This window comes from Macaca fascicularis, chromosome 5 (assembly GCF_037993035.2).
Source record: "Macaca fascicularis isolate 582-1 chromosome 5, T2T-MFA8v1.1".
In the NCBI taxonomy this organism is placed as follows: domain Eukaryota; kingdom Metazoa; phylum Chordata; class Mammalia; order Primates; family Cercopithecidae; genus Macaca; species Macaca fascicularis.
This window is the reverse complement of record NC_088379.1, coordinates 50481464-50494393: the sequence shown is the minus strand read 5'-3', so window position 1 is coordinate 50494393 and position 12930 is coordinate 50481464. Positions and strand designations below refer to the sequence as shown.

At 44.5% G+C, this 12930-nt stretch overlaps 1 protein-coding gene across 1 annotated transcript in view; it reads right to left on the bottom strand.

Annotated features, from left to right (window-relative positions):
- The window catches only part of HPSE (heparanase), a 40584-nt gene extending 29744 nt beyond the window's left edge, over nucleotides 1-10840 (bottom strand). Inside the window, exon 1 of the mRNA XM_005554906.5 lies at nucleotides 10541-10840. Coding sequence (XP_005554963.1) covers nucleotides 10541-10773 — 233 coding nt within the window. The 5' untranslated portion in view covers nucleotides 10774-10840. The remainder of the gene's footprint in view (nucleotides 1-10540) is intronic.
- Between the last annotated feature and the right edge of the window lie 2090 nt (nucleotides 10841-12930).

Sequence of the window (12930 nt, the reverse complement as noted above, 5' to 3'; positions counted from 1 at the left end):
TCCTCCTTACCATATTTTTGTTTGTAACTTGTGAGTCCCTAAAAATACAGTGGGCTCTGGCACTAGGAACCTCAGAATAAAGTGAGATTTTAAAATGTTGTCAACCCGAATTCACCCTGACTGAAATACCTGACAGCCCCAAAGAGCTCTAGGAAGGATGGCATCTGCCATAGGATCCTCAAAACCACGGCTAAATAAATGGAAATGCTGATCTAAGGTAAGGAAGAAGTAGCTATTTTCAGTTTGGTATGAACCCAAATAAAAATAAACTGTAGGGAGGGGAAAACAGAGGATGCACTACTGTTTAATGACTACAGAGTTTCAGTCTGGGAAGATGAAAAAGTTCTGAGATAGATAGTGGTGGTATTGGCACAACAATGTGAGTGTGGTGAATGCACCACACTGCACACCTTAAAATGGTTAAAATGGCAAGTTTTTATGTTTTGTGTATTTTGCCACAATAAAATAAATAGTACTTGTAGTGTAATTTTAACAATAAAAGAATATATATTTATATGCAAGAGAAGTATGCCTGGATGATAGCAATGATCATTATGTGGTGAGCTAGATAGTAGACTTTTTCATTGCTTTCCTGTATTTCACAAGTGTTCCATAACAAGCATGTGATATTTTAAATTATACAAGTTGGTGTGTGTGTGTGTGTGTGTTGGTTTTTTTTTTTTTTAGACAGGGTCTCACTCTATTGCCCCAGGCTGGTGTGCAATGGCATGATCTCGGCTCACTGCCACCTCTGCCTCCTGGGTTCAAGTGATTCTCTCGCCTCAGCCTCCCTAGTAGCTGGGACTACAGGCACCCACCACCATGCCTAGCTAATTTTTGTATTTTTAGTAGAGATGAGGTTTCACCATGTTGGCCAGGCTGGTCTTGAACTCCTGACCTCAGATGATTCACCCGCCTTGGCCTCCCAAAGTGCTGGGATTACAAGCATGGGCCACCGCACCTGGCCTTTGTGTCTGTTTTAATAGGTGAAAAAAACAAGATTTTAAGGAGATAAAGCCATCTGTTAATTTATTCAACAAATATTTGTTGCGGGCCGACTCCGCCAGGCATTATGCTAGTTGCTGGAGATGAATGGTGAACCAGGCAGAGATAGCGACTGTTCTCATACAATTTATAGTTTAGTGATAGATACGAACAAGTAAATAGGCAATTCTTAAAAAATGCTATGGAAACATTTAGAGGGGCTCCTAATCTAGACTTTGGGCTGAGGGTAGGAGGTTGGTTAGCGAAGGTTTTTCAGGGGAAATGGTTTCACTGCTAGACATTCAAAAAGAATAAACCTTATCTAGATTAAAGAGAGTGGGGTAGGATTGAAGAAAGCAATCCAGGTGAAGGGAAAAGTCTGTGCAAAGACCAGAGATAGAAGAGAAGCTGGCACCACTGATGAGCAGAAGGGTGTGGCTGGTGCCTAGAGATGGGGGGCAGAGAGGCTGGGAGAGAACAGAATGGAGAGGCAAATAGGGCCACATCATGGAGAGCCCCGTAAGCCACAAGTCCAGGAGTGCCAACTTCATATGAGGGCAACGGGGAGCCATGGAAGGATCTGAAGCAGTTGGAGTGACCTCACCAGACCTATTTTAGAAAGGAATCACAGGCTGCAGTACAAATAACTGAAAAGAAGGAGCAAGACTCTGGTCATGTTAATGTAGACAAAATGTGATGGACTGAGGTAAGGTGACAGCTCAGAGATGGGGAGAGACGGATCAATTCAAGACACACTTAGAAGTAGAAATAATAGATTTGGGTTTTTAAAATAATTTTTAAAAAATGAGACAAGTTTCACCTTGTTGGCCAGGCTAGTCTTGAACTCCTGGCCTCAAATGATCCACCTGCTTCGGCCTCCCAAAGTGCTGGGATTACAGGCATGAGTTACTGTACCCGGCCTAGATTTGATTATTAATTGGATGTTGAGGAGGAGTCAAGGATTACTTCTGGGAAGCACCTTGGAAGATGGTAATATCATTTGCTGGATGAGGAATAGGTGATAGATGGAAGATGGGGAGGAACAGGGAGGAGAAGGGGCGCTAAGTTTTGTAGAATTTGAGATACCAATGGAACACCAAAAAACATATTTCCATCCATCAGGTGCTTGGCCCTGTGTGCCTGGAACTCAGGAGACACATACAGGCTGGGAATATAGACAGGCAAGTCCTGTAGAAATACCAGGGACTGGCAACCCCTAGCTCACAGGTCGCAAGGCATGGCCCTAAAACCAAGATGAGGAACTTCCTCAGAGAGAACCACTCCAGGCTGGCCCCGTTCCACTGCCTTCCACCAGGCACTGATTCTGTTCCTTGGCATTTTGATTGGGTATGATGATAGAGGAACCTCATTTAGATTCCTCTAGCTGTATTTGTAAGCAGTCGCGGCTGGGCAAGAGATGGGGAAGTGGGAGGAAATGAGCATCTGGAAAAGGAGCTGTGGCATCACATGACGGGCATCTGTGCGTGACCTGGGTCATGGCCTGGTCCTTAGAGGTACAAACTGTACCACCTTGGTTCACTCTCCATCACACTGCCCTGCCTTCATTTTCTTCATAGCATTTGTCGCTCTCTGAAATCAGCTTCCTTGTTCATTTCCTTGGCTTACTCTCTACTGCAGCCCCCATCTCTGCTGCAAGCTCCCTGAGAGCAGGGACCTGACTGACTTATCAGAATCCACCCAATACCTAGATAAGTACTTGGCACACCACTGGTGTTGAAGAAATACTTCAGTGAATGAATGAGCAAGGCCCGCCTGATGTAAGTGTAAGTCGGGGCCAGACGAAGACTGTTTCCTGAACAAAATGAAAACTCAATGCTATCTGGGTTTACCACTTGGACACTCCCAAGTAAAAGAAATCACGTTTCAAAGTTTTGGTATTAAGGACCTTTCTGTTTCTCTCTTTTGCAATGAAATATTTTCTTGTTTTGAGAAAATAATATTGATGCCCTCTGACAAAAACTAGATTTAATATGGCTGCAAAATATGCCACAAAACTAAAATTGATCAAAGGTACAGTATCTCAATCATATACAAGAAAAATAAAGGAAAAATGATCCCACCACCAGAGTGACGTGGAAATAACAGAGGAACGCATGAAAGAAGCTGCAGCTGTTCTATTTCTAGAGCAGTTTGTTAAGGAAAAAAAAAAGGGGGGGCCTGCAGGTGTTTTTATTTTACCTTTTGTACAAAAATAAGTTACTTCTCTCTGACACGAAAGCAGAGGTGTGCTCGAGTCGGCTGTACCACGTTGTCGGCCTGTGAAAGCCAAATGTTAAATCTGGAGAAATTTTGTGAGCCTGTTGTTAAACTGTTGGCAGTTTGGAACCGGCTATGGAGGGAGTATTTACACTACAGAAATCAGCAAAACCCATCAACCAGTCTCCCCTTCTCCCAGAGAGCCAGTTGTTAAATAGTTTCCAGCATAGCCCTGCATGACCAGTAATTTAAGTAATTTCCGGAAGTGGGTGAGACCACCCGGGGAATACGTGAAGTGAAAAAAAGGCGTAGGTCAGAAGTCTGAGGAACACTAATGTTTAAGACAAGCTAGAGAGAGAGATGGAGAGGAATTGTTAGAGAACACTCCCCTCCTAGAAAGGCGACAGACCTAAAGAGGTAAGAAAGTGCTTCCATTGTCAACCTTGCCAAATGCCTCCAAGAGACTGTACTAGTTTGTTAGGGCCGCAGTGGCAGAGTTACTGTAAACTAATTGGTTCGAACAACAGAAATGTATTGTCTTACAGTTCTGAAAAGCCAAAAAGTTGAAATGAAGGCAGTGGCAGGGCCATACTCCCTCTGAAGGCACAAGAAAGGATTTGTTCCAGGTCTTTCTCCTAAGTTCCCATAGCTTTTTGACTCCAACTCTGTAACTCCTGTCATCACATGGTATTCTCCCTATGTGTGTGTATGTCTCCAAATTTCTTGTTATAAGGACATCAGTCATATTAGAAGAGGAGTCCACCACATTCCAGTATGACCTCATCCTAACTAATAACATCTGCAATGACCCTATTCCCAAATAAAGTCACATTCTGAGGTACTGGGGTTTAGGACTTCTAATATGGATTTTGGGTGACCTCATTCAACCCATAACAAAGACCAAATAAGATAAAGTATTTATTAGGTTTCCCAACACAGGAAGGCCATTGATGATGTCGGAGAGATTGATTTTAGTGACATAACGATGGTGGCATCATGCGGGCGGAACAGCAAGAACTGGCTGCCCAGGGGAGGGCAGAAACGGGGTGGTTTCTGCAGAGACAGTGCGCGAGGAGGTGATTGAGATGGGAAAGGCTTGGGGATGCTTCTATGCTGCGAGGAAGATGCCAGTAAAAAGGGAGGGGTTGAAGATACAGGAGAGGGAAGAGGTGACTGACAGAGCAAAGTCCTTGGGGGTTGGGGAGGGGACGGGATTCAGAGCAGAACTGGAAGAAGCGGACTGAGATCAGAGAAAGGAGGAAAGCTGGACTTAGGCATGACATGTCTGCAGATTTGATGACAGGAGGAAAAGGAAAAGGAAGTAATTGCTCATTTTCTTTGGGAAGCAGAAGTATGGTGATGTGCTAAGAATGATAAGGTGAAGGTGGAGTCAGAGATTTTTAAAAAGTAGACAATGCGAAAGGCAGAGAAATGGAGAGTTAAGGGTAACACTAAGGGCCAGGGAAGTCTGGACGCTAAAAAAATGTTTGGTGCAACGTCAGTCTATGTGGCTGGGAAACTGTCCACTCCCCCAGAGCTCACTAGCCCAGCTATACAGGTTGGCCACTGAGACTGGAAATGAGGCATTAAAATGGCTTATTAATATGCATTAAAATTAATAAGTAATATATTTCAATTTCCACATGTTTGGGCCACCCTGTAGATTCCAAAGAGAGAAAATATGCTTGGACTAAATCAGGTTTAGGATTTTAGGATTTTAGCTGGAAGAACAATGGAACAGGGATTTGGGGTTATTATCACAAAAGTGGTTCACGTGATAAATTAAGAAGCTCAAATCAGATATGGAAGAAGTAGAGACAGGAGGAAGCTGTTCAGTGGAGGTATTTAAAATTGTTATGATGGGTGCTACGGAGTAGAGGAGCTGTGGTCTGGCTCTCAGAAAAAAAGGTGCCCTGCTTTTTAGTATTTGCCAGTTTCCATGGTAAATATTCTCACCAGTGCAAATCACTGTCTGATTTGCAGATACCCACAGGATGTCACTGAATACAGAGTTGAGAGGAAACGCATACATTTCATGAGCTGGACAAGCTGGTTCTGTTACAACTTGAGTGTAACATTATCTGTTACAACATATAAAAAAATGTGAGAGTGAAGAAACTGAGACAGTTTATCTAGGTGACTTGAAGTCATCTAGGCTGATGGTGAGACTTAGAAGTGGAGAGGAAACTGTGAGATCAGTGCCAGTCTTCAGTTAATAAGGGGGAGTAAGTAAGAGGAGGACAGAGTGCCGTGAGCAGGAGCACTGGATGAGAGCCGGATGTGGAGATGAGGAACCACACACTGCATCATGGCATCATCCGTAATGCTCATCAGCCTAGTCTGTACTGAGTGTGTAGGGAACTGACCTGCCTTCTTTCACTTAATTTCAAAACAACCCAATGAAGCAAGTGGCATTATTATCGTCATTTTACAAACAAGGAATCTGAACAAAAGGAGGTAATTTGCCCAAGGTAACAAATCAAAAGACATTGGAACTACAGCAGTGTGGAGTTCAAACTAGTGGGCTGTCATCCAGAAGCCGGACTGGAGAACGGGAAAAGAACTGGACTATGGGAGAATGTGCAGCCATTACTCAAAAGGGCTACAGGGAAGACGGTGTCTTCAGAGAAGAACCAAGCTGTAGCTTGGACAAGGAGGTACAGGAGATATTCTGTGAGGAGGACAGAGCAGGGTTACCCCGCAAAGGGCTCCAGGGCACAGTGGATAGGGTTAGTGGGGAAGGGATGATAAGAGCTCAATCAGAGGGACAGCACTTCCCAGGAGTTAGGAGACATGAGGTGTGTGATTGCCCCCAGCCCTTTGTTTCCCTTTGGCCGTGGATATTTCTGCCATCAGTAGGCACATGGGGGGTCTGCGCCTCTTTCCAACACTGGTTATCAAAACATGTGTTTACATTGATAAGTAATTTTCCAAATGGGAAAAGCAACTCTGTCTACAAAGATGCAAGAATCTAATATTGAAAGTTTTTATCAGTAAATATTTATTGAATTGGCAAAAAGAGATAAACTTTGCTGAAGGAAAATAAGCAAATTGCAATGAAAAGCAAACATGGTTGGTTGCATTATCACTGAGATTGCTGTTCGTACCACTTTTGCTCTGCAGTAGTTAGGATTTCTACCACTAACTCAGCACTATACTTTTTTTTTTTTTTTTTTTTTTACCGTGCATTAGTGAACTATGCTTGCATATGTGTCTTAACTGAAATGCAGATCTGTACTGTCCACTACCATAGCACTAACTACATGTGGCTACTGAGTGCTTGAAACATAGTTAATCTGAGGCCAGGTGCAGTGGCTCATGCCTGTAATCCCAAACCTTTGGGAGGCCGAGGTGGGCAGATCACCTGAGGTCAGGAGTTCGAGACTAGCCTGGCCAACATGGTGAAATCTTGTCTCTATTAAAAATACACAATTAATCAGGCGTGGTGGCATACACCTCTAGTCCCAGCTACTTGGGAGACTGAGGCAGGAGAATAACTTGAACCTGGGAGGCAGAGGTTGCGGTGAGCCAAGGTAATGCCATTGTACTCCAGCTTGGGTGACAAGAGCAAAACTGTCTTGGAAAAAAAAAAAAGAAATATACTCTGAGAAGTGCGATAAGTCATACATGCCAGATTATGGAGAATTGGTTTGAGGAAAGGAATAATAAATATCTCATTAATATTTTTATATTGATTATATGCTGAGAAAACATTTCGGATATATTGAACTAAATAAAATTATTAAATTAATTTCACTTGTTTCCTTTTACCTTTTTAATATGGCTACTAGAAAATTTAAAATTACATATGACCTGGCATATGAGGCCCACATCATATTATATTTCCATTGGACAGTGTTGATTCAGGGCCAGGCTCTCTTTGGAGTTCTGCACACAGTTGGGCTTAGGAAGTATTTTGATTGGTTTCTTGATTAAGTCCCTCTGGGAAGACGACAAATTGAAAGTTCTATTTTTTAAATTTTAGATTGCTCTATCATTGGTATTTCAGTTTTGTGTGCAGTTGGGCTGTACACAACGTATTTGCCTTCATGGAGGCTAGAACCACACCATATGACTAAGTTTGCTTAGGCCTCTTTGAAGTACCTTAGATGAAGGGTTGGGCCCTGAAACTGTTACTCTCATGTGAATGCTTCTTTTCATTATATCAATATCTCAATTCCTTTCCAAATAATCTTTTTCTACCATATCCTACTCTCTTTCCTTTAAAAAATATAATCTGCTTTCCCTTTTTATGGGCATTATTATCTCATGTGATCAGAGTCTAGTTTCAAACGGCAGCCAAGTTACTTAATCTCCCTGAGCCTCAATTTCTTCATTTTAAAACGGGATGATAAAATGGGGATGATACAACCTCATAGTGTTGTAGCCAAGACTAAATGGATTAATACCTAGAAGGTGCTTAGAACAGAGCCAGGCAAATGACAAGAACTGAGGAAGTGTCAGCTGTTTGTGTCCTCCTCTCTTTCCTTATTCCTTCAGCTTTCGTCTGCTTAGCTCTTGCCATCCCGCCCACACATCTTCACTTTTGAGGAACTGTAATAAATTAAACAACAGGCGTCTTACTCTCCTCTACTGTGGACCCATACAAAGCTTAGTGTTGTCTTCTGAGATGGCTGGGCTGCTTGGGCCCTGTGCCCCTCTTGGGGAGATGGACCCTCACACTCCGATTTAGAAGCTAGGGCTTAGATGAGGAGAGGGGGTTCCTGCCTCTTTTAGACAGAAGCCAGCCTTGGAGAGAAGCACGTATAGACAAGAATAAACTGTCTTGTAAACCAGAAAGAAAGTTTTATGCATCACACGTTATGCTCTCTTGGTATTTCATTATACTCCAGTGTTTAACAAAAAGGTGCAGAGGACGGGGGAAAAAGGGTGCTCTGGGAAATGAAGAGATGTATTTAAGAAGAATAAAGGTATCATCCTCACTAAGTTGCAGATTGGAAGTTCTACGTGTTAGAGGGGTGTCAGTCAATTGCGGGGAGCTTTGACTGCTGGGTGATCAGGCCCAGACCCTGGAAGTCATACTGTATGTTTTTTCTTTAGGACCTGTTACTCCACAGGTGAACCCACGTCTGTCCTTTCTTGGGGAGAGGTTGGGGAATATGCTGGCTACAGCAGTAGAAGAGGCCTTGGGTCCTCACATTTCGGTAAATGGACATCTACTTCACACACGTTTTCAGTAAACCCGCCCCCTCACCCACCCACCCACTGCCCCACACTCCAGCAAGCTAAGACCAGGGTCCTGAGATCTGGAGCCCTGTGGTTCAGTATTTCTCTGGAGTAATCTTCCTATCCCCCAACTAGTTGCTGCCTAGTATCAGCTTCCTATCCTTAAAAGGAAGAGCAAAAAGTGAGGATTCTTCCCCACCAGAAAATTCTAGTGCCACAAGGGAAAGGAGCGGTTAACTATGATCCAAAGAAAACAGAAAACTGGTAAATGGCTACCAAATGCTCACCATGTCCTAGGAAGAAACAATTCGTTTGAATGTCAAACACTTACTATGGGCCAAACACTGTGAAGCTCTTACCATATCATCAAATCTTCGGGCAATAATCCTTGAGGCAAGCTTGAGAAATTCCATTTTACAGTGGAAGAAATCAAGGTTGGTGTGGCCAAGAGACATGGAAAAACCAAGCCACTCATCTTTGCCAGAGCTGAGAGTCAAGCCAGGACGGTCTGTCCATCTCTTAACCAGTACACTACCCATTAAATTAGCACTGGCAACTATCGTGTGGGCTCAGGGAGGACAGCACCTAGGTATTTAACACAGAGGTGAGATAGTGGTGATCATTCCCTCCATCTGGGCTGGTCAAGATGTGGCCAACTCTGGAGGCTCCCAGGGCCTAAATAAGAGACCAGAAGACCTGGGATTGTCACTGTAGCTCCCCATCTTGGAGTCATGGATCTTAGTCTCCCAGTCATATGAAATTATAAAATATGAAAAAGGCAAAAATATAGAAGATATCAGGATTATGCAGAAATGAGGAAGGTTGTAGTCCAAGGAATGTTTGAAGGGAAAATGGACTATGATGACCTTTGACCACATCCTCAAGGAATGGATGATTTTTGTGAGACACAGTCTCACTCTCAGCTCACTGCAGCTTTGACCAGCGGGGCTCAAGCAATTCTCCTGTATCAGCCTCTTGAGTAGCTAGGACTTCAGGCACACACCACCACATCTGGCTGATTTTTAAATTTTTTGTAGAGATGGGGCTTCGCCACGTTGCCTAGGCTGGTCTTGATCTCCTGGACTCAAGCAATCCTCTTGTCTCAGCCTCCCAAAGTGCTGGCATTACAGGCACCGCACCTAGCTAAGGATTGGATTCTAAATTGAGTTCTAAACTTACCCATATTCCCTAACAGCTATAGGGCAGAAGGCTTGAACCTGCATCAGGTTCCTTCTTTCTCAGGCAAGAACAAAACTTGGAGTTGATAAGGCAGAACCACATTTTGCAGCCCCATTTTGGAGAGACATCTTTTTATTAGGACTTTGTAAGTCACTGAAGTAGTCTCCTAGGTCTCATTTATTGAATATTTAGATTTTTATTCTTGTTCTAGATGCCCTTTGCAGCTGCCAAAAAAAAAAAAAAAAAAAAAAAAAAAAAAAAAAAAAAAAAGAAAGAAAAGAAAAAGAAAAAGAAAAGAAAAGAAAAGAAAAAGAAATCTCCTAACAGAGTTTAAAAGACAGAAGCCTATGCACAATCTTACTTGTCCTACACTGCACAGCAATTCAAGCATTCACAGGCCTCCAGGTGCACCTGCCCAGTTTCCCTCCTCCTGGAGAGGGAAGTACTGGGGCAAGTGGGCAGTTTCTTTTTTCAAATTTCCACTTATACCTGACCTTAGGTGGTGCTTACTCAATACTTACAGAATGAATGAAACAAAAAGGCTCATTTAGAGTGGGCGCGAAAAATGTGTACACACGGACTTAGTGGAATAGTAGACACTGGAGGCTCCAAAAGGTGGGGAGGGTGGGAGAGGGATGAGGGATGAGAAATTGCCTATTAGATACAACGTACACCATTCAGGTGACAGTTACACTAAGAGCCCAGATGTCACCACAATGCAATATACCCATGGAACAGAACTGCACTTGTAACCCCTAAATCTATTTTTTAAATGATACCCCCCAAAAAGAGGTTTGGGGTCAGAGAGTAAGGGAGGGAGAGGGAGAATGAGAGGCGGGAAGTGGGGTGGGGAGAGGCAGGCGGAGAGGTTCCGGTGTGAAGTTGTTTCCGCGCAAAAAGAGAGTGGCTGGCGGGGCAGACATAGGTGTCAGGAGGACAGGAGAGGGTACAGGACTAGGAGGCTGGCGCTTACCCCAGGAAGATGAGGAACCGCGGGTCCGTGGCCAGGTTGGCGTCGATGGTGACCGACAGGAACGAGGGGCTCACCAGGTGCAGCGGCTGCTGGGTGAAGAAGTCCAGGTCCACGACGTCCTGTGCTTGCGCAGGTCCGGCCAGGACGCCCGGGGAGAGGGGAGCCAGCGGCCCCAAGAGCAGCAGCAGCAGCGGCGGCGGCGGCGGCAGCGCAGGCTTCGAGCGCAGCAGCATCTTAGGCTCACCTGGCAGCTCCCCTCCGCCAGCGGCCGCGCAGCGGAGAGTCGAGCACTGGAGCACTTCCTCCCGCGGCGCCCCAGCGCCCTTTTCTCCTTTCCTCCGCCCCGTTACGCCTACTCACCCCTCCCACTGCGCCCTCCATCCCTCCCACTCCTCTTCTGCATCCCTCCCACTGTTCCCAATCCAACCCCGCCCCGCCTGCCCGGCTGTCTCCTACTTCCTTGCTCGTTTTCCCCTCGGTGGCGGTCACGTTCACTTACGAAATCACCCACACCCACTTGAAGGGTGAGGAGATGGCCGGGATCCAAGCGCCCAGGAGGCCTGGGGAGGAGCGCCCGGGGAGCAGCGCTGGGCATTCCCGAGCAGGCTTCCTGACGCACGTGTTCTGCGCGCTCTCGTGGGAACCCAGCGTTTCCCACTTCCAGGTCCCATTCTGGTGGCGCCGGGTCTCCCTCTGACCCTCGAGTAAAACCTCCAATGGAGTATTCATCCCTTCCTCTCCCATCTAGCTTATAAACGCTTGTCACTTGAGCCAGCCAAAATCTGATTGTCCTCTGGCCAGGCAGTTTCTTAGGTATTTTACTTTTGCTTGAAAAAATCTGGCCTCAGCATACGCTAAACTGCTGCTAGAAAGACATCAACCACCCAAAATTCCTTATCAACTTCTCATGAAGACAATATTTAGCAATCTTAAACTGTTAATTGCTCCAATGTCTGGAACTCAGGACCTGAAGCCCCCAAACAAAATGTGGAATATGGACTGCCCCTGAATTTGGAAACTTTGACAAATTTCTCCTCTGCACATTTATCTTTCGCTGTTGGTCAGACTTTTCTTCAACTTTCTCTTGACGCTTACAATGATGTATAATCATAGCAAGCATTGCACACTTAATGCCTACTGTATGCCTGATACAGGTGCTTTACTTGTGTTCTCTCCCCTTCTCACAACCCTGCCAAGGTTCATACTGTCCTTGTTTTACACCTGCGGACCCAAGCTCTGAGACAATAACTGGGTGAAGTGTCAGAATCGGGATGTGAATGCAGTTACAAAACCCAAAACCTAGAGCAGACGGCAGTGTGTCTCAGGTGAAATGTACCTTCCCTCAAGGAAGCTTTCTCTCAATCCCCAGGTGGCTGAAGTCCCCATGGCACACTGTCATAGCATCCTCAATTTGTTACACTCAATTTGTTAGACACTCTCATAGCATCCTCAATTTGTTAGTATTGTGATGTTGCTCAACATAGGCTTCATCTACTAGATTATACGCTCCACGAAAACAGAGATTAAGTTTGTCTTATACACTGTGCTAGCCACAGCTCAGGCATGTGACCATGCTTGGTGCTTAGTAAGAGTCTAATAAATATTGGTTGAGTAAGCAAATAACACCAAAACCCTTAGATTTTTCCACTGGAGATTGTACCACCAATAAAGCAACAAATAAAAATTGATTATTTTGAAAATTTGCATAGATCAGGCCAGGCATGGCATGTGATGCCAGTGATGCCATCATGCCTGTGATGCCAGCATTTTGGGAGGCCAAGGTGGGAGGATTGCTTGAGCCCAGGAATTCAAGACCAGCCTGGGCAACATGATGAAACCCCATCTCTACAAAAAATACAAAAAATTAGCCGGACATGGTGGGCCGTGCCTGTATTCCCAGCTACTTGGGAGGCTGAGGTGGGAGGTTTATTTGAGCCTGGGAGGTGGAGGTTGCAGTGATCCTTAATCACACCACTGCACTCCAGCCTGGGTGACAAAATGAGCCACTCTCTTCAGATAATAATAATTATCATTATTTGCATAGATCCAACTATTCTTAAGCAACTTAAAAGCTAAGCTCATAGTGAAGTTTGCAACTGGAATCAGGTTTATATCCTACAATTACTGTATATATAAGAAAAAAAATTCACACATAAACACCACACTACCAGAAGAGTGTAATAATATGGTAGCAGAGATGGAGTTGGAAAAACAGGAGAAGTTTCTTTTCCACATTTGTCACGACATTAATCTTGCACCCCACCCCATGCCCCTGCCTCCTGTTGTGAGTCAACAGTCATACCAATTTCTTTAACATATTTGGGTGATTTGAAAAGTGGACCATTGCAAGTTTTCTAAATGGTGCATCCTTGTGGTCTACATGGGAGTTA